The sequence below is a fragment of the Buceros rhinoceros genome, unplaced genomic scaffold (assembly GCF_000710305.1).
Source record: "Buceros rhinoceros silvestris isolate BGI_N320 unplaced genomic scaffold, ASM71030v1 scaffold28743, whole genome shotgun sequence".
Taxonomy (NCBI): domain Eukaryota; kingdom Metazoa; phylum Chordata; class Aves; order Bucerotiformes; family Bucerotidae; genus Buceros; species Buceros rhinoceros.
Window position 1 is genome coordinate 35108 of NW_010402316.1, and position 21660 is coordinate 56767.

Sequence of the window (21660 nt, forward strand, 5' to 3'; positions counted from 1 at the left end):
GCAGAGACAGGTGGAAAAGTATTTGGGAAAGAAACACATACAAAAAGGACAGTTCAGAACAGCCATTAAGCTCATCTTCTGCAGAACAGAGGAGCCAGGACTGGCTGCTTCAAACTCGCCCACACCAGCCCCCGTGCCAGAACAGCTGCTCACCAGCAGCGCAGTGATTCGGGCTGATCCAAAGCTCAGCTAAAAGCAGCTCAATTCAGCCTCCACCAGAACTGAGCGAAGTCCCGTGCCTTCACAGCAAGGTGCTGGACAAAGAGTCTGCATCTTGGACTAACTCTCGCACACACATACACCAGGATGTGTGTCTTGATCTGTAAAACTACCCCATAATAAAGCCCAGCTAAAGCTGCTCCCCTCCCCACCGTGCACAGCCAGTCCCCGCTCCCAGGACAGATTTCCCAAGGGGAAACACCAGTGGGATACTTACTGTTGCACCTGATGGCTGCAGTTAGCACTTGTGAGACTGACGATCATCTGCAGCTTCTCGGTGGCATAGTTGACAAACTGCTGTTTAAAGGCTCGCTCTTTCGCTTTGGTGGTCCAGGTCAGCCTCTCGTAAAGGTACAGCAGCCCGTACATGCTCAAGGAAACAGAGATGAGCTTCCAGCCCACTGTCCTCCAAATCTGAAAAAGAGGATTCTTCATCAGTTTACATCAATTGCTCCTACAGAATAAAATCTAACCACACCCATTTTTAAAATCATCTTCATGGCCCTCTCACCAGACCAGTTTCAGAAGGTACCTTATTCCCACGTTATTACTGCTGTGCAGTGCAGCTCTGTTCAGCTGACTGGTACCCAGGGTCCAGAAGCCTTGCTGCTTTTTCATGGAGAAAGGAGAAAGCAAAGCTCCCACTAACCCCAAACTGCATCAGGCACTGTCAAGTCACCCTTTAATTCAACAACTGAACACAGATAAGTGGCACAGAGAACATGTCCAACTGTGCCCACAATAATTACACTGATTCTCACTACAGATGGACTGTGGGTATCCAGTGTACTACATGCACTCATCCGGCCCAGTGTTATTGTCTGTTACGTGCTTCCCACTGCACCCCAAACAGGAAAGAGCAGTTTAATCTTTGCCATCACTTCCAGCACAGTGAATATTGCCAATGCTACTTGCCACTCCACCAACAACGATGATGCTCATAGAGGTCCGTGATGTCAGTGAAGCTAAACTCATTACCAAAGGAACCATAAAATCATCGTGCGACACGTTCTCTGGAGTTAGGGCAGGAAGGCTGGCGGCAGATGGGGTGGCAGCTAAAGGACGAGGGATCTAGAAGAGTGGAATACGGAGCCTGAGTAAGAAGCATTCAGGAACTACACAGCAGACTGTTTTTATTTTATTTTCATACATTCAGGGTTTGAGTTACTTGAAGGAAGCTCTTCAGCACAGAAATTGGAACAATGCTCCTGACAAGCAGTGGAGGCTTTGACAGCTCCTTGCCAAGAGAGGGACTGAGTTAGAATAAAGGTTCTACGTACGACTGGTTGGTACAAGTTATGAGAAAAAAGGTTACCCAAAGGGTTCAAGCCAAAGGAAAACAAAACTCAGGTAACAGCTACAGAAAGTTATGGGGAAGTTTTTTGTTCCATTCTAACCCTGAATATAATCCAATAAAAACAACCCTCACAAAAAGTGTTTCACACAAAGGGACTAGAGTAAAGTAGCAGCAAGCACCTAAACGGCAGAGGCAAACACATTCAAAACCTGCACGTTCTCAGCCAGGTAAAACAAGGCACTTCACGTCAGCCCCACCTCAGGCACTCACTTGTACGTTTGGATCCACTAGTCCCAACAGCACTTTCTGAGCTTGTTTAGCACCCAAGAAACGGTTTACAAGTGAAGTCCATCCCAAGGAAAAGTGGAACACGATATCCTCTTGGAAATCTGCACACAGACTGTGACAGTTCAGGTCGTAGCTGAGGTCAAACCGCCTGCACGGAATTAGCAAGTGGAGCTGATTCTGAGCACCAGAAGGCAACAATGGTTTCAGATTCTCTAGAAATAACACAGAACAGCAAAGATGAGCTAACATGAAAAGTTTTGAGGTGTGTTCACAAATAGCACCCTGGCACTGCTGAGCAGCTTTGTGAACCACAAGGCTCTAAGTCAACCACTTTATTTGTAAAATTGGTGGGTGTTTCAGCAGTATCAATCATAGCCGAGCAAGCAATTTATAGCTCTGGTAAAAGAAGAGAGTCATGCAAAATTAATTCGGAGGAGGCACTGCTGCAAAAAAAAAAAAAAAAAAAAAAAAAAAAAAAAAGGTCAAAGTAACTGAAAGGCCTCTATCCGCAGTGAGAAGATAAGGATGGACTAAGAAAAAGTCAGTTTATCCAGCAGTTCTGTGGTGCCATACAGAAAAGGCAACATTATTGCACATGACAGAAGGCTTCATGTAATTCCATGATCTTGCTCTGAATCTTTCATTACCAGAAACAGATGACAGAGGTGGATATGTGATAAAGTTGCTACTTACTAAAAGATAAAAATTGAAAGGAATGAGTGCACAAAGACTTTGTGAAACTCTCTTGTTCTGCACTTAGCATCTGGAGGGACCTGGAGACAGGATTCTACTGCAGAAACATTATCTAACAATTAACGCATTTCACAAATCTGTCGTGGAAGCCAGAAGCTAAAATGGGTTTATAAAAGGATTAGACAAGTTCCCAGGAGACAGGTCCATTACTACTTGCTTAAGCCATTAATCCAGATGCAGTATCTTGGCTCACAGTCCCTAAATTGGGGACAGATCACTATATTTACCCTGTTCATTATTCTTCACCCCAGGCATCTCTTACTGGTTAATATCAGAGACAGGCTACCAAGCTGTCCAGACACTCAAGTCTTGATCTAGGATGGCTCTTCCTTTAACATTTTATAGTGTTAATGTTAAATCACAATCAGAAAGAAAATTATTTTAAAAGCAAGTTTTTGTAAATCATCTTCCTCAGAACAAAGTCTTAGCATTCCTCCCTCCTCATCTTACCAATCATCTCCTGCTGTGACTGATGCATCGACTGATTGACTTCACTGGAGCAACGATCAGCCAGGTTCTTTCCCAAACCGTCTTCTATATGTTTGTTCAGTTCCTGAAGTTTTATGAGGAACACAGGCTCATTAATTTATATTTAACTAATTAATTACACTCTACAGAGCAGAGGTATGTTAAACACTGAACATTGTTATTTACAGCGGGAAGAAAAGAACATTACCATGAAAATACCATGCTTTAAATTGCACACTATGGCTGATTAAAGTGACACAGGAAAGATTTCTCTACTGTCCTGAACACGGCACTCCTGGCTGATCAGCAAGGCTGAACCAGGGGGGCGTTACAGCAGTCGTTCAGCCGCAGCAATGTCTAAGTGTAAGAAGCAAACACTTACAGGTGTAAAGTACTGCCTTTGAGGAAGAATTTAGAAAAGTTTAACAAAAACTGCCTTTTCTCCTTTAAAAAAAATTATTTAAAACTATGAAGTGTTGACCAAGCTTATTTTTTTTTTTGATCTATTTCATTTTAGGAGTAGTAAAAATTGTTTATGTAAAGTCTTCTTACTAGAAGTGATGACTACAGATCAGGATGCCAGTTTCAGTAACCACTGCAGTAAAAAGACCATTGAAACAAGAATTATTTCTTTCCAGAAACAAAAAAGAAAATATTTTCTACCTTTTCCTGTTTTAGGTAGACAGAGATATGAGTACGTCAGAAATAGAGAATCCCGCAACGGTTAAGGAAAGCGTCACATAAAATGCTACACAAGTTACAAAAATACAGAAGCAGAATTTAAAGGAAAGACAAAGAGCCAGGCTTCAAAGCACACAAGCAAACTTACCTCCTTATAGAGCTTCAGTACTTGAGGAGAAGGGTGAAAATCAGAATAAAATTCATCAACCAGAACTGAAAGTCTGCAAATCTCGTCGGTCATGGCAGAGGAGACCTGGAAGAATGAGGTAAATATATAAAATGCTTCTCCTCCCTTTTCAAGCCAGAGAGAAAACAGAGCAGTGCATCAAATCGACTATTGTAACAGCAATAACCTGACGGTCAGGACTGGTCAGGATGGTCAAACCCAGTTTTAGGGTTCCTGGTTTTTTACTGGGAAAGGAACACCTCAAGCACACTTTGTAAGATGGGTGGGCACCTACAGGAGCTGCCCTGCAGATAAGACAACACTTGAATCAGGGTGGTTTTTCATATCGCCTTTACTTACTTTATTCTCTACTTCCTCAGTAACACGTTTGATCTTTTCCTTAGTATCTTCTGTCAAAATGTTCAGCTGATTTCGAACAAAGTCCAAGCGATCCCTCTGATCTTCTCGCTCTTCCATTGAATGGACTCTAGCAGCAGAAAGGAGATCCCCATCACCAGAAGGTCTTCTCCCAGTAACGAAACAAGGTCCACAACCAGGCACGGACCACTTAGCTAATGGTTTTCCAAGCAGCCAAAAAGAACCCGAAGTGACACTGGCTGAACAGAGCAGAGGAACTGCTTCGGAATGACAGCAAGAGAGATACTGCACTTACAGGCACATTTAAAGGCTGCACTGACTGAACGTTAACTCAAAGTGCTGGTTCTTATAAAAACAGCCTTTGGAGCTGGAATTGTTAGCACCGCACAGAATTGCAACTAAAAAAGGTGTGGGGAGTCACAGGGGTCTTTAATACTTAAGTCTATCCTGATTTGAAAATAAAATAAAAGGATAATTCTGATCAGACACCCCTACTGCTGCTCACCAGCACCACTCCACTATTCCCCGGGGTCTGATGACCCTCCAAAGCAAAGGGGAGGCGGCAGAAACCAACCTTGTCACAAACAACTCTCTTCAGAAGTCCTCGACCCATCATTTAAGCAAAAACTGCTTAAAATCTAAAGCAGTTACGTCCTGAAGGGCCAGCAGAAACATCAAACTACAATGCAGATTAAGAGGGGGCACTACACAGGCTTTGGCAGGTCGACTGACATAAAGAAGTAGAATATGAGAATATCCACAAACATTTCACAGCGTGTTGTCACGAGATCTGACAGCAAGTCAGTATGTAAACACGCAGTGTGTAAAAGCTGATATATTCACAAGTATGAATGTGTTCGACAGGCACAGTGGAGTCTGTGGAAACACAGACACACTATTAAGAGGCAGAGAAAGGAGATGGGTGGAAAGGATTAAACACACAGCAAGTTCACCATGTACAGGAGACAAGAGGTCACAATAGAAGCGAGGAAAAAAAAACCCCACAAAACACTCATATTCAAACCTCCAAGAACATAGGAAACTATCAGACAGAGTAGATGAGCTGCTCTCCTGAGCATTAAAAGGATTACAAGAGCAAAGAGAAGACAGGTATTTCAGGATTCAAGCTGGAAAAGGCAGAGGCCAAGCTGCTGCTCGCTGGGCTCTCCTCACCCCCGACAGTATTCTAACCACTTGCTAAGTGAAGTCTCTCCATCCTCCCGTTTATTTTCTCAGTGTTACTGTTAAGAAAAATAATAGGAGATTTCCCCTGAAATGATGGATACAGCTAAAAAACCTTTAAAATTTCAAATATTTTTGGAAAAGAATTTGAAAACCCAGAGACTGCCTTTGGAAGTCAGTAAATGAAGAATAACAGTAAACCGAGATCCCTGTACAGAACTCACGGAGCAAGGACAAGACTGAGCAGTGCAAGTGAACAGTAGTAAGTCTGACACACCAGAGAAATTCTCCATTTCTTACCGAGAAAAGTGAATTTGAAAGTCCATAATGGCCCAAGAAAATCACCAGCACAGAAATGGCTCTTCAGAGGATCTGGATAAACCAAAGCCGCCCAGCCCTCCAACCGACCTACCTTTTCTCTGCTGCTGCTACGTTTATGGCGTCCATAATGTTTTTCACAGTATCTATGATCTGTTTAGCTCTGATAGTGTGCTGTTCAAACTTGGTTTTCACGGCTGACTGCGAGATACACTCCTGCGAGGGGCCCAAGCCACAACACATTACTGCAATTCCATGCCAACACATTCAGGAATTTCACTGTCAGAAAGCACATGCTGCTAATTTTACCATGAACTTAAACCAATGGGAAATAACTTAAACCAGTAGAAAATGAAAAGGAAGAAAGCATACAGAAATGAAAAGACAACAGAACTGAAATCTCCAATGAGTCTACAGCAGCAAATCTGCACCTTCACGTCCATTCACAGTAATGTGCATAGGTTTCTATTCTTTCAAAATAAATTAACAGTGTAAAGAAAAATCAGATGAATACATAAGATAAATCTAGCTCTTTGAAAAATTTTCCAAACTGTCTCTTTGGAATTATGAACGTCTAACGTGAACGCTGGCAATATTGCCTGGCTTGAGTTTTCTTGAAATACATATTCTTAGTTCCAAGAGCTAGTTCTGTCAATAAAATCTGACATGCTCATGTCGATACTGACCATCCAGGAACAAAATACACAATTAGGAATAAGAAACAAGGATTATCTCACAGGATAAAAAAGTTAAGTAGCCCTTAAAATACCAGCGTATTTGCAGATTATCGGAGTGTTAAATGGATGAGTAGAGAATGCTCTGAAGATACAATTTCTAATCAATCTCCACTCTTGAATGCTGTACAGTGACTCAAAACTACCTGGCACTGACTGAAGACCGACAAATATCCAATGTGGGCAAGTTGTGGTGAGCCATTAATTAAGACACCGACTTTTTCCAAGCAGCTGCACATCCTGAGTTATGGTAAAAGCTGTCAGAAGTCAACCTGCACTAAGCCACCACAAAGTAGCAACATCTGTGTCTGAGGGGAAGAAAGGCAGCAGCTAGTTTCCTTATACCTTATCTACGGGGTTTTTAAATTGTTCTCAATCTGTGGATGCACATTTGGTAGCACAAACAGGTGTAGGTTGCTTTTAAAAGACTCCCCTATGACCTCAACATACACTGTAATAACAAATCTCAGCTCTCTAAAAATAATACATCAAAACAAAATAAACAAAATGGGTAAAATATATTCCCTGATCCTCGATGAAGCAGATCTAGAAATCAGCAATGAAAGGCCAGAGTTTCATAAATATCAGCACATTATAAGAGCTAGACTGGACACAGAGGAGAGAGTCTTCCCAACATTAGTGTGCGGTAGGTAAAAGGTGACAGGCACTCACAACACAACCAGAAAATCCAAGTTAGAGCACTAGGAAAAACACAAAGGTTAGTTAAACCACTGAGAGAGAGAAGAGGGGGACAGCAGCAGTCTTGCTGTTAGTCTGTATGTAAGTATTTATCAAAACAAAGAGGAAAGGTACATTTCAACAGCAGAAGCAAAACTAGTTACCTTCCAGTTCGCTTCCAGCATAGCAAGATAGTCTTTAAGCATATTACATCCCCATGTGGTGTTAGGGAAGGACTCTGCAGTACTGTACTAATTCTGGCTCAGTTATTCGCTCCAATTCACAGCCAGAGCTACTGCTCTGCCCGGCCTCCCTCCTCCACACCATTTCTGTTACCAGTTTTGTGAAGAAACTTGAGCAACGCTACAACCTGAGGCAGAGTGGGGTTTGGATTTACGTGGAACATCCACTCAGGATACCGCGCACAGCGCGCTGTGCATGTACGTCTTCACTCTTCCAAGGAGGCGTTTCTATGTATCTCATAGAGAAACGTCAGAAGTAAGATACACAGACCATTGTGTATTTTATTTATACTGTGCTATTCCACAGTATAAAAATACAGAATTGATCCACTAATTCAACCCTTTCCTTTAAGGCTGCGTATCTTCTCTTCCTCCGTTGTGATACAGCTGATGCACAGAGTAACATCACTTTTTGAATTTACTACGTGAATCTCTGGAACCTTCATTTCACCACTGCTTACATGAGTTCTGTAACGCTTGGACAAGTTTTTACTTTAGCAACTTTAACCACCCTATGCTTTGCAGAAAAACGTGTTGTAGCTATTTTCTGAATGCTTTTTGCTCTCACAGGCAAGTCCACACAACCTAACCACATACCTTTCAAAAATGGTCCCAATTTTTACTATATCACAACAAACTAGCACTGATGGGTTGTTTCTAGGTATGTTTCTTTTTTAAGATTTTAGCTATATTGAGCTTCTATCAGTCCTGGCATGGACAGGCTTTCCCATCAGGGAACTGATACTAAAATCAGGAATGGGGAAGTGCTGGAGAAGTAACAGTTCCTCTTCTCAGCCCATGTGGAAAAGGGGAAGAAGTCACCCAGTTTTAGTGAAGACAAAAGCAGAGTGAGAGAATCGAGGAGGAGCAAAACCAGCAGATATAGCCAGTGGGAACATGGACCACGTGGATGGGTCTATAAATGAGGTGATGAGACAGCTCAGAGATGTGAACTGGAGAAAAGAGCGCGAGAGATATTTGGAAAGTCTGAGCTGGGCACCTGGACAGAGCAAGGAGCTAAAGGCAGGACAGACAGACCGGGGCAGGGAAGGGTCAGTGTCTGATGACGACAAACAGAAGCATCTGTGCTCTTGTCCCTTCCCTTTCACAGAGTGCACTGTGATCCAAGAGTGCTGGGACTTGCAACTCCTCTGTCAGGAGAGAACGCAAAGTGCTTTAGCCAGAGTGCTTAGGCTGTACTGCTGGCTACACACCACCTGAACCTGGTCTAGTAGTGCTTAGGTTGTACTGCTGGCTATACACCACCTGAACCTGGTCTAACAGTGCTTAGGCTGTATTGCTGGCTATATGCTACATGGTCTAGCAGTGCATCAATGGTGGGATCAGGTAGGATGTCATTCCCAGCCTGAACCCAAAAAATCCTACCTACAATATTCTTCATTAGTATACGAGCTGGCAAACCCAACTGATGACAACAGCATGCTGCTGTCAGCTGCTTTATCAGCTCAAGTGACAGTAATTGGAGTATTAGGCCTAAAGATTTCAGAGCTGGTGAACCATTAAGTAGCAGCCTTGCTTTAAAAGCAAATAAAATGCCATTACAGCTTAGGAAATTGCCCACAAAACCTGAACGTGAAGGAGGCTGCAACATCAGACATCTAGAATTTAAATTGCTTTGGCAATCTTACTTAAGCACATGTTGCCGTGCTCTTCAAGTAATGTGATCACACTCCTCTTCAAAGACATTTATTATGATTTCAGGATGAAACATGGCTGAGCAGGGAGAAACATGACAGAATACTCATTGCTGGAGTCGGAAGGTGTGCAACAGATGATGTGAAAGGAGAAAAAAAGAGTTGTTTTAAGGCCATTTAACAGTGCTGTAACACAATTGGGTTTTGTCCCTGCCTCTGCCAAAGAAACTTTGGTGAGGTGACTGAGTTTGTGACCTTGTAGTGGACACTTCTCGTTTTGGTGGCCAACTCAAGGCTGACACCTGATTTACAGATGTGCTTAGAGTATCACATCACTTAAGTCACATGTCCACCTTGATCTCAAAATATCCTAAGTGTTGAGGGTTTAACTGTAATTTTAAAAGATTCTGTCAAAAAAGCTTTGGGTACAGCACGTGGCAAAATATATTACAGAACAATAATTGATTTAGAAACTTAATTTCCACTTTTTTCCTTCTGGTTGAAAGTCTCCTACTATAAGGACAAAAATTACTAACAGAAACACATTTGGCTACAACTAGTGACACAAGCATGAAATGTCATGTCTCATGGACTCAGGCCCCGCTGGTATTCTGACCCAATCATTTCAACAACTCAGTCACCTATCATGAGTGCAGGTAAGGATTAAGTTGAATCTTTACTCTGACATTTTCTTGCTCTTGCAAGGCTGAATCAAGCTATTTTAACAGCCTTCTGATACACGCACACCATTACATCGCTCGGTGCAAATAGGCTTGTTGTGATCAGAGAAGAAATACTTGTCAGAGACAGTTTGATTTTTTAAAAAATACACCAAACAAGGAATTCCTGGTTGAAGCATGCCAAGAGCAGTCTTGCTGTATACAAACTACAGTCATGCTCTTCAGGCTCACATCGCATGAAATATGCCAATACATGCCACAGGGAACCATCCACGCATATCCAAAATGCCTCCTTAAGATACCAAAAAACGGCTTTAATCAACTGGAGTTATCAAATTCGGCAAGACAAATGGATCCTATCACACAGACATTACTCAATCCTCTAGTCAGCCCACTTCTGAAGACACTGTGAACTCAAGAATGTGACAAGGATGCAAAACAGTGTTATGCTTAGGCTATTAGAGGTACAAGAGGTAGATAATGGTGATAATTTCAAAACTCTGGCTTTAGAAATGCAAGTAAATATTTAGATCTACTTGGGCGAAACAGAATTGGTTGCTATTTGTATCCTAAATTTCACTAGTAACTACAAAGCTACAACTTCAGAACAAAGGGAGTTCCTACACAGCAAACGTCTCACCAGCTCATGGTTCTAAGCGATAAACTCCATTCTAAGAGCATCACCTCTTTTTATACAGGCTATATTCACACTGAAGTCTCAAAACATGAGCTAAGACTCCAGGTGTGGTCCTTTGCCTCACTGAACAATAGTTCTTTTTCCAACCACTATCTGCTATTCAAGGTGAGAACAGATGCACAGAGCCCACAGACAAGGCAAAGCTGTCACATGGTTTGAATACCTTACACCTCTCCGCTTCTTAACACGGGTCATTCTCAGCAAAATTAAGCTAAGCATAAGCAAGAGCTACCTTTGCATTAAAAACCAGGCAGTCTAAAAAGCCCATCATAAATACCTCAAATATCTGCTCAAAATGTTGAAATTCCTGCAATCTTGTTTGAAACCCTTCAGCAAGCGCTCCACCTGTGAAACATAAGGGACCGTAAGGGAGAGAGCAGTATCTCACAGCAGTGACTGTACTTAAATATTTTTGTTTATCAGGTTTTATGGTATGTTTCTGTATTTGAGGAAAAACAAGAGAGTTCCTACACACCACCCTCTGGCATTCCTTGGGCCTTCTGTCTCCTGGCGCTCAAAACTTCTTTTGCTGAAACAAAAAAGATGCGATTCCTCGCTTCTACGGGATCAATAACTTTGAGCTCATCAACTAGAAAAGTCAGGCAGCGCTCCATGTGCTGCCTACGCACCTGAGGAAAAGGTAAAAACCCATGAGAAGAATGCAAAGATTGAGCTGTCATCATCAAATCAGAACAGAAACAGATGCTGGACAACCCCCTTAGAAATGCAGATGCCTTCTAATCCTACTGGGGGAGCAGCTGCTTTCAACCATTCAAACAGCCCTGGAAGCAACACTGCTTTTTTTCTACAGCTGTCTGGTTTTACCTAAGTCAGCTGCTGTTGGACAGGTCTGAAGCGCCCACCGAACTGTCACCATCTAACACTGGACTCTGCCAGATACACTACGCATTTATACAGGTATAACCAGGACCTCAGGCTATATGATCATTACAGAAATAAAAGGTAATACAAAGAGGACTTAAAACTACCTTAACTGTGGAGGAAAAAGGATATAAACAGGCTTCCCATCAAATTACCTGCCTGCATATATTGTAGTTTGAATTGCAGGTTGCTTTTTGCTCTGAACAATGATTAAGTTATTTCTGTTTTCTGACCATATAACATCCTTTTATTAATAAGACAAAGATGGTGTTTTCACATGAATAACTGTATTATCTAAGCAATTCGGCAGGCTTTTATGTATGTGAAGGCCTTTTCTTTATATAGATGTATTTAAAAAAAAAAAAAATCACCCCAAATAAGAGCCATCAAGTCACTCACATCTTCCATATATTCCGGTTCCGATGCGGAGGCATCCCATCTATTATTCAAGATGAAGATGTTTGGCTTGGAAAGTCGTTCATTCACTTTATGGAAAAAATGCTTTTCCTAAGAATTAAAGAACAAATAGAAAACTCCCCAGACATTCAAACCAGAGACCCCATTCTTCTGCAACAGATTTTTAAATCAATCCAGCTTTTTAGAAGTTTATTGAAAAGAATTCATTAGCATTAAAACCCTCAGACATCCAACACCAAACAAGGCTTCTGATAGTTCAAAAGTCATCAAATGCCTCAAAACCAATGGCAATGCTAAAAGTCAAAGATACTGTAAGCTCCTCTAAAAATAGGTACAAATTAAGAAAACTTCTGAAACAAATACAAATCATTGGAAAATAAAGCCTATTTTTCTATATATCTATCACATTATCGTCTTTTTTTTCCCCCTCTTTCTTTCACTCTTACTATCACAAAACTTCATCTCCTTTGATACTTCTGGCCCTCTACTAAATTTGTCTGCAGCTGTATGACACTCAAAATATTGTTAGGAAAGAGATGAAGAGAAAAAAGAACATGCAGAACATGACTGCTCATTTTGTTTTTTAAATAAGACACCTGACTAAAACTGTGAACTCTTCCTTATCTGAACTACTAAGATGCTCTTCAACTTGCTCAATATGCAGAAAAACATCCTCAAACTGCATTCTTCAACCAGGCAACGTCAGTTGAACTGCAGACAAGTTGCACGTCATGTATGAGGACGTGTGGCTTGAGGCACAGGGAAGAAGTCACTGCTGAGTGCTTTCAGTTTAAAAATAAGACATGCAGCTGGAAATGCAGTTAGGTCCCTCGCCCACATCTACCACCCACCACTGCTGTTTTCATAGGCATAATAGGTAAGTTGTGGTGGAGTGAATCCCCACTCAGCACAGCTAAAACAGAAAGGATCTCTGCGCTGCCACAAGCTTTTTGCATCTGCAGCAAGACACCACCACAGGCCCTGGACACAATGCTGGAGATACCGTTAGTCTCCACCAGCTGGAGAGTAAGCTTGTGTAAACAAGATTACTGCTGCAAAAATAAGAACTTTGATGATATTAAAAATTAAATTACTAGAAAAAAATCACATTTATGCAGAAATCTATGGTTGTATGGCAGCTGCCAAGTATTCTCAAAGCTATTATGGTAAGAAGTAAAAATAATGCCTGAGAATGAGAACACAGTTATCACACATTTTATCCAAAGGATAAACTTGTGTAGATGAAGAAACAAACTACTATTTGCCACAATGCAAAACAAAATGCTTTAGGGCAGTTACAGAACTGTTAAAGGTAACTTAATTTGTGTCTAGCAGGTTGAAAAAATTAAAAAGGAGAAAGAGAGCTGTTTACTGAGCCAAAGCCTCAATCACAACTAAGATCTACTTCCTTCCCCTCCAATACATACCCTGGACACTGGTGATTTCCAGATTCTCCTAATTATAAGGTGCTCAGCATTAACTGAGGATTTATAGGCATGGCAACCAAAAAACCTCAGCAAGACTTTAACACATAACCCAAACTGCAAGACTAACCTATTTCTATTTCGCAGTTTTCAGCCTTCCAACAAGGAACAAAGACTGGCCAAAAATCACATTAAAAGGCAGCGCAGCACTTCCGTGGCTGGGTGCTTAGGATCAAACACAAAACCAACAGAATCTTCCAGTAGATGTACAGCCCATTTGTCTTTACTGTGTATTTATTATCCCGGTCAGCCTGGTTTTAATGGTTCATTTTTCTTCATTTTAGTTCATGAAAGAACTAAACAAATTTTGGACTTTTCTCTGTTTCTTCATTACACCAAACTGCAATCCAGCACACAGGTCCCTGTTGTGTCCATGTTTCTATACAGTAAAGACATGTTCACCAAAACCCAATCTTTTTTTCTTCCTTTTATTTTTAATTAAAAAACAAACCCTGGTATGAACATACTGTAAACAACTTCTAGACTGCCTACAAACTAAAAGCTCAGAAGTGTCCCTCGTGAGATAACGGAGAAGATAAAGCCACACTTGTGCCAAATCCTGTCTTTGCCTTGGAGGTTATCGGAATTTTCTTGTTGGTTTGGTTTTTTTCTTAATCACATCTCTTGTATTTGAGTCTTTGTGGATTCAGCTCACAAGACGGAATGTGATGTTTTTAAACTCACGCTCTTCTCAGATTTCTACCAAACTATTTGAGTTTGCTAGAAAGCAAGGAAACACTGTCTTTGTGCATTCAGTTCTTTATTGTATTACAAATTGCCTCAGTAATCAGAAAGCTCAGACACTGAGTGTCAGAACCACGCTCAGAACAATCACAGCATGCTATTTGGCTACAGGAGGCTTAATGAAAGTCTTTAAGAGATTGCTCAGTAGCATTATACATACATATAGCATCCTGGTAGTCATAGCCCCAACAACTTGGAAACCTTACACTGATATTGGCTTAGTCAAAACTGGTGAGGGCTACAAAATTAAAGCAAATCTCTGGTCTTGCGTGCTCTCCTTCTACAGGTGATACAACAGTCATGCTGCAAGGCATACAGAAGTGTTCTCTCTTAAAACAAGGCTTTATAGAACAAAGGTGTTAAACACCTTCAGCTCTCCATGTTGCACAGAACCATGCGATATGAATGTTTATTGCTAGCATCTTCTTCAGAAGAAGCACAGTCCAAAGAGGGGAATCTGTACCACTTGTCCTCAACAAAAGATAATACCAGTGTCTTCAGCTGACAAATACTGACAAACTGTGAAGCAACACAAGCACTACATCACCCATTTATCAAAAAAGAAACTGAAATAGAATGGACACATGTGATGCTTCAGTCAGAGTAAGCAAAGCCGGTGAGAAACTTGGCTCTCCTTTCCCTATTGAGGCATACACATTGTTTCTTGCCTCCCACCCCCAAATCTTATTCATGAGATTTAAATGCGAGGATTCATGGGAGCTGCACTAAAGGTCTGAGAAGCCATTTCAGTTACAGAACTGCTGAATATTTAAATGAAGCAGTAATATAAAACCATCACACATCATACCGTGTTCATGAGAGTTGATTCAGAATTGGCAACCAAGACAAACACGTCAGCATCTAAGCAGAATTTGTCAATCCAGCTGTCCAGTTCTGTGGTGACATCTGTGCCAGGGCTGTTGAGAAAAAAACCCACAAACTTGTATTTACACAGCAAAGGAGTATTTGACTTTACGAACAGATAAATATAGAGTGGGATTGACTAAGGGCCTTGTAAGAAGATACAAAGATATCTTTAGGCAGATGCGTACCTCAAGCTTAAGGCAAACACAGTAAAAGCCAATTACCATTTGGCATTCATCAGTTACTCACTCATTGGACCATCTACTCATTCCAAAGTGCAATCTCTAACAACTAAGTATGCAGATCACAATTGCCAAGGCAAGTGACAGGCAGCCTGTCAGAAATCCAGGCAGTCTCACAGAACGGTTCCCCTCCCCGTACCCCCCAGGTTTAGATTTTAATCAAAAAGGACAAACGTTCATAAAATATCTTTTCCATTAATAAAGGCCTACTTCACAGTGATAGGCTATGCAAGCTGTGCATAGATTTAATAAGAAAATTAAGTTCAAACTATGGTTCTCTCAGTTTTTAAAAAATAAGTGGAACATGAGCATTAGGTCATGTTTGCAACACCTCAGTTATGGCTGGTTCAAATTTTCTCTATTTGACAGTAAAAAGATTATTCTCTCTTTCCAAGTACTTGTTCTCTCAGAATTCTGGCTGCTTTCTTTCCCTTTACTTCTCACCTTTAGCAACTGAGACTGTGCAGATCAAATCATGCCTTATATGATATCTATGCAAGGATCCCTTCTGGGTTTCCAACGTCCCTGTGCTACGCACACATCCCCAAGGAGACAGCACAACTGCAGACGCTTACACACCCAGCAGCGCATCAAACCAACCATCTCCCTGCGCCAGCCAGGCTTTCTTCCGCTGTGACTAACACAGGACCTGAGTTCACCCCCAAGGAAACACTGACAAACTCCCAGCAATGTTAAAGGTAAAAGATTAGAGATGCAACAAGCAGCACTACAATTTATCAGAATACACTCTGGGTGTTATTTTGCTGGATATGAAGAAACGATACTTACAAATTCAGCCACATTTAAGCGAACTACTCTCAAATTCTACCTATAATGATTCACACATTAGGTATAGGTCACCTAACAGTTTGAAAAAAATCTTACAAGGTCATAACTCAGTGGCCAGGAACATGGGCATTCAGCACAAACAAAGCAGCAGCTTTCAGAATTCTTTAAATACAGCGACTGTAGGAAATACCAGCCCCCCACACAGCCAACAGTCACAATTACATTTCAAGGTCACCCATTGCTATGATACGTAGGTACAGCAACTCTCTCCAGAAGCTTTTAAAAATGAAGCCCAGATTGCTTACACTTCACACCTCAGTCTGAAGTGTTTTAAGACAGGGAACAGGCAAAAGGTTGTTGCTGCAACAACCCTATTCACCCTTCCAACTGTTTGTCTTAAAGGTAGAAGTATCCTCAGCCAAAAATTGAGCCCTCATTCAGCTCAGTCACAAGGCACTTGTCTGTTCCAACTGTTACAAGACCAGCATCGGTGGGGCAACGACCAGTGGCAGCGTATACAAAAGAATGAACTCTGTACTCTCAAGAAAAAAGCCTTTCCATAATTTTGCGACCTAACAACCAAGACACAATCAATCAGTAAGCCAGTCTCTTTCTATAATGGTTCATTTATTTAAGAAAATACTTACTAAATCAGAAAACATACCTGTCCACTAAAACCAAATCATCTCTCAGCAGGGCACACTTCGATTTGGGCCAAAAGACATGGACGAGACAGCCAGCTTTCAAATCTTTATCCATGTGAAGTGCGTGAGCAAGCTGATTGACTGTCTATAAAACGCATAAAGAGAAGACAGACATGAAGAAGACAGACCAGCAAGCCCGTCAGCCAGCCTAATTCAGTTCTCAAGCAAACCTGGACAGCATCTGAATTGAACAGGACAGAGTTCATGCTTCCTTCCAGTGAATATTTGTGATTCTTTATTCTTCTTTTAAGCTCTTAGACTCACCATCATCTAAAGAACAAGTTGTGACTTTCAACTCAAGACAGGAGTTTCTTTGGAGCCACAGAGTGGCCTGCTCTGCAGGGTAAGAGTGCGTGATCCTGAGTGTCATCATGAATTTGCCTCAGTTTTAACGTATCAATGTGAGTGGTTACACAAACTAAACACCACAAGGGCAAATGAGAGGCACGCTCCAAACCCTTAACAAACAACAGGACTTACTCTCAGCCCCATAAAAATAAATCACTCAACACATGCTATACTACAATGAGACACACATTAGCAGTTTCTCTGAAATACCCAAGAAAAAATCGTGAAGCAGACCATTTTAGCTAGTTATTCCCTCCTAAATAAGAACTTAAAAAAGCCGAAGGAGCTCACCTTACACTTTTGGACTTGAAATCATTGTTTAAAGACAGATCTTGTAAGAATAGTTACTGTGAAAAGCAGTGTTAATCATTCAAAAAACGTACCTTGACACTCTTCTTTTCATCTGATCCCTCTGTCATAAGATAAGCCTTATCTCCATCTGTCCCTTCCACACTCAGAAAGCAGTTAGTTGTATGGCCAATCCCACTAGGAAGTACCTTATCCCACAGCATCGCATTAATGACCGAACTTTTCCCACTGCTTGTTCTAGGGGGACAGAAGACAAAAGCACTTTGAGCACAGTACAGCAGTGTTAAACATACCTTTGTCTTCAACTGAATGCACCACCGTTGGCTTCCCTCAGACTCACACACTGCAAACTGTTTCGGGAGACAGAGCTTCAGCGTAACTTGCCAGAAAAGAATAGGGAGTGCAGGAAAAGTTCATCTGAACAGCAGTTCCAAACAAATCTTTCTTGGTATCAGCATTGTTTATCCAACCAAGAAACCCCCTTTACATTTGCAAAACATGCAGCATTTCAATGAGCCCAGCCTGTTCTGGTAAGTACACTGTATCCGGGACACCTCCGTCTGCGTAAGGAATTTGTAAAAGAGACTGGCTCAACTTTGCTACACCAGAAAATGCGTAATAAGGTGCTTTAGACCAACTTAAACCACTGGCTAACTCAGAGCAGGCTGTTGCCCCTCAGAGGGCAACCCGCCCTCCTCCTGGTGCCAGCCCGAGCAGTCCTTGAAAAGAACCCATTGAAAATACACGAAACATTTCAGACAGAATTATGTTCTGATCAGACGACGATTCCACATTCCCGCTCGCAGCAAAGCTAAAGGAATTCCAGGAATGCTGGGTAAGGACACCAGGGGCACAGCACATGATAGGGGCAGGGAAGGACTACACTCTATGGTAGCAATCAATGGAGACTCCTTAAAATGCTCATGAATTACCACCTCAGCAACTCCACCTGTCTTTAGAGAAATGTCCGATCTTTTCCAGCCAGAAAGGAACTGCTGCTTCTGACGTAGTCTTCTAGGTGAGATGAGGTACCAAAGCAGCAAGGCTGTACTGCTGCCTGCAGGTACAGAGCACTGCTGTCTGGGAATTCTCAGCACAGCCAGCAAGGACAACTCAGAACAATTTACTGGATGATAATCTCATCCGAATGAAGATTCCTAGACTAAGACATGAAACAACGTGCAAAAAAACCCTCAAATTTATTTCTTGTGCATAATCTTTAAAATGCAAATGCTGTCTTTAATAATGGAACTTGGTCTGTCCTTACTTCAGAAGGAAGAGGTAGCTGAACCAACCCAAACCCCGTTGATTGAAAGGAACTGGTCACCAGCTCAAGATTCTGTACGAACTTGAAGTTCTTAATAATGTCCTACTTCACGCTACTACTACTCTATTCCTCATCTGTAAATATCTGAGGGTTAATTATTACCCCACAGGATGAAGTTACGTAGACTATAACTCATTTCTGAGCTGCTGCTTCTAGAAAAAGTTCTGCACTCACTGTACAACAGTTTACAAGTTTATTCAAAATCTCAGAGGAGAGTTAAACTCTTTCCTTCTCTGAACTTCCACCCTTTGCAAAAGCAACTTTTATCACGCATCACAGCTTGTAAATGTACTCAGCTTTTAAGTTTGTGAAATATCAAGGCTGAGATATAATTAACTTCTTTATCCCAGATCCTTTTATTGTTTTCCTTTAAATAGCTGAACTATTTTTAGCAAAATGAAGGTAACACTGCTATTGTATGTGTTTTTTTCCAATACTACTATAGAATTTTTAGTTCTAAAACACACAAATAGATTCTCCAGGGAAAAAAACAAACAAACATGTAACCACACACTTAAATTTAAGCACAGATAAATCAATCTTCCTGAAGCAAAGTGGACTAACAGAGCCCAGACTAAACAGGCAGATAAAAGCACTGGAAAGCACAGGAACCTCAGTCTTTCAGGAACATTCTCTATTTCGTATCTATCTGCACATTCCATAAGCCAGATTTTCATCATCTTTCTACACCCTCCAAATGCTATAAGGAACAGAATGTTGCAATGTTTGGCATGCAGACATTTAGTGGGAGTGTTAAGATCAACCAAAATTTCTCACTGAAAACTTAAGACTGTTTCACTGTGATGAGACTGAAATGCCAAACAAAATAGATACAAGCAGAGACACATAAAACCTCAGTGCTTTGTGTCTGACAGCATCTCTTTAGGGTCTTTCTTATGTAGTAACACATTTCAGGTACAAACACCTTTCTTTTTAACTCCCCTTCTTCCTGCTACAAAAATAATAAAGATACAGCTGAGACAATCCCAGGCTGACCAAAGTTAAATATCTTCTAATACTGAAAATACTTTTTTTTTTTTTTTAAGAACAGAACTGAATTTCAATCACCTATAATTAAATATGCAAATGGTTTGACACTTGGTCTGTAGTAACACCACCAAGGACAGTGAACTAGAACTTTTCCTAATTGGCAATTCAGGAAAGTTACAACATGTCACTTCATTCTGATTGGTCTGTAAGCCCTACAGTACACTGTTACTGTCATAATCATTACGGACATCTACCAGACTAATGATTCAAACTACAAGGCAACTCTATTTTCCTGCAGCTGCTTCTATACAGAAACATATACAGCTCAAAGTTCAGTTTTTCAGTAGTTGTGATCAAACACAACCAGAAGTTCTCAAGAGAACAGTCTACTAAAACAAACACCACCACAGTGCTAAAAAAAGAAAAGCCATTCTGGAGAAGATAGCAACAAACACAGCCTTCCCAAGTCAAATAATGCATCTAGACAGGATAATTATTTTTTAAAGTTTATCAATGGATATCATGTAACAAGACATACATAATTAATCTACAGTCACAAGGCAAGACAGCATCAAAGAAATATTCAGCATCAATTACATAAGAGTGAACAGTTTTATGCATCGTATTTCAAACTATTCTACGATGAAGCACCAATTCCAGCGCATTTAAATTACAAATACAGACACCAAGCCCTGCAAGACAGAGGGAAAAAAATAAAATCAAATTAATTGTGTTAATTACCTGCCAAAAAATGCCACTTTCATATGCCTCCGTGAAAGCACCTCACCGATGACTGCTAACTTCTTTTTATATGCCTGTATTTTTGCTAGTTCATCTTCTGTTGCTACACGTTCAAGCTCTGGGTTCCTGTATGTTGCTACACGTAGAAAAAAAATAACATAAAAGCAGTCACGTACAGAGTCTGAGCTCCAGGACACAAGATACAGATTATGAGCACTTCACATGCCAATAGAGCCGTGTATATTTTAATTACACAGCAGTTTAAAAAACAAAACAAACAACCCCCCACTGAAGACTGGTAGTAGCCCTTGACATTTGACAGCTCCCCCACAACCACTTGTGGAATCATGACATAAATCACTGCAGATGCATCAATAGTCCAACAGCTGGATCCGCTAACCCTGCGAACAGCCTGTGGTGCTGCCTGGCCACCTGCCTCCTTCGAAAAGGACAGCCGGGACCTCTCACGGACACACCGGCGAGGCCAGGCTGTCTTTTCCCCGCAGAGCTCACTAGGGTGATGAGCAAGCAACCAACCCCGTGTGGCAACACACGCACCTCCGCATCACTAAAACCTCTAGGGTGTAACCAATGGATCTCTGTATTACATCATGCTGATCTACTTTCGTACTGAATAATGGCAGAACCTGTTTGTCCTTTTCCTCTGCAAAAGAAACATCAGCAGGTCTACGAACTGGTTAAGCCTTTACCCTCATGGAAAGAAAGCCACCAACCCAAGCGACGCAATCAGCTTTTCACACACACAACCATCGAGAACACTCCTGCCAGCCGAAGTCAGAAAAATCCACATCAAAAGAAAAACGTGGCTATTTCTATTACAGTCACACAAACAGCACACTGACACACACTGTAACGCACACCGTGCTGCTGTCAAACACATTCAGAGCAATGCACAAGGCTCTCGTGTTTAAGCTGAAGCCAACCTTCCACAAAAGTTGCTCCTTCCGTAACGTAGTCCAGCAGCTGGTCGAAGATGGCAGTGATTGTCTTTTTAGCCAGCACGAAGTGCTTCAGTGGAGAGACCGTAGCTTCTGCCATTGTGCGACTGCAACCAAAGTGACAGTAAAGTGACCACAACACTCGGCACACCCGTACGCGCGGACACCGGCACCTGACACCCAGTCACTTCAAAGAAGTGAACCAAAAAACCCGAACCCCGAAGAACGCCAGGACGGTTAGTTTAGGCTGGTCTTATTACACTGGTAAACTCTTCCCCCTGTCACACGCGCCGGCAGCGGCTCACGAAGCCCAGGGACAGGTTTAAACCCCTTTGGTGCGGACCTTGTTCTCCCAAAACGCGGCTCACAACCTCTCTCTCAGCGCTTGCAGGTCAGCGCTGTCCCCTCGGCCCAGCGAGGACAG

The 21660-nt window shown here is 41.6% G+C and overlaps 1 protein-coding gene across 1 annotated transcript in view; it reads right to left on the reverse strand.

Annotated features, from left to right (window-relative positions):
• MFN1 (mitofusin 1) overlaps nt 1-21344 on the reverse strand; it is a 23569-nt gene extending 2225 nt beyond the window's left edge. Inside the window, exons 1-15 of the mRNA XM_010132608.1 lie at nt 21222-21344; nt 20278-20413; nt 17294-17456; nt 16523-16647; nt 14772-14880; nt 11718-11825; nt 10912-11065; nt 10714-10781; nt 5845-5966; nt 4233-4359; nt 3855-3959; nt 3008-3110; nt 1787-2016; nt 1135-1290; nt 437-633 (exon numbers count right to left, since the gene is read on the reverse strand). Coding sequence (XP_010130910.1) covers nt 437-633; nt 1135-1290; nt 1787-2016; nt 3008-3110; nt 3855-3959; nt 4233-4359; nt 5845-5966; nt 10714-10781; nt 10912-11065; nt 11718-11825; nt 14772-14880; nt 16523-16647; nt 17294-17456; nt 20278-20413; nt 21222-21336 — 2018 coding nt within the window. The 5' untranslated portion in view covers nt 21337-21344. The remainder of the gene's footprint in view (nt 1-436; nt 634-1134; nt 1291-1786; nt 2017-3007; nt 3111-3854; nt 3960-4232; nt 4360-5844; nt 5967-10713; nt 10782-10911; nt 11066-11717; nt 11826-14771; nt 14881-16522; nt 16648-17293; nt 17457-20277; nt 20414-21221) is intronic.
• Nucleotides 21345-21660: the final 316 nt, after the last annotated feature.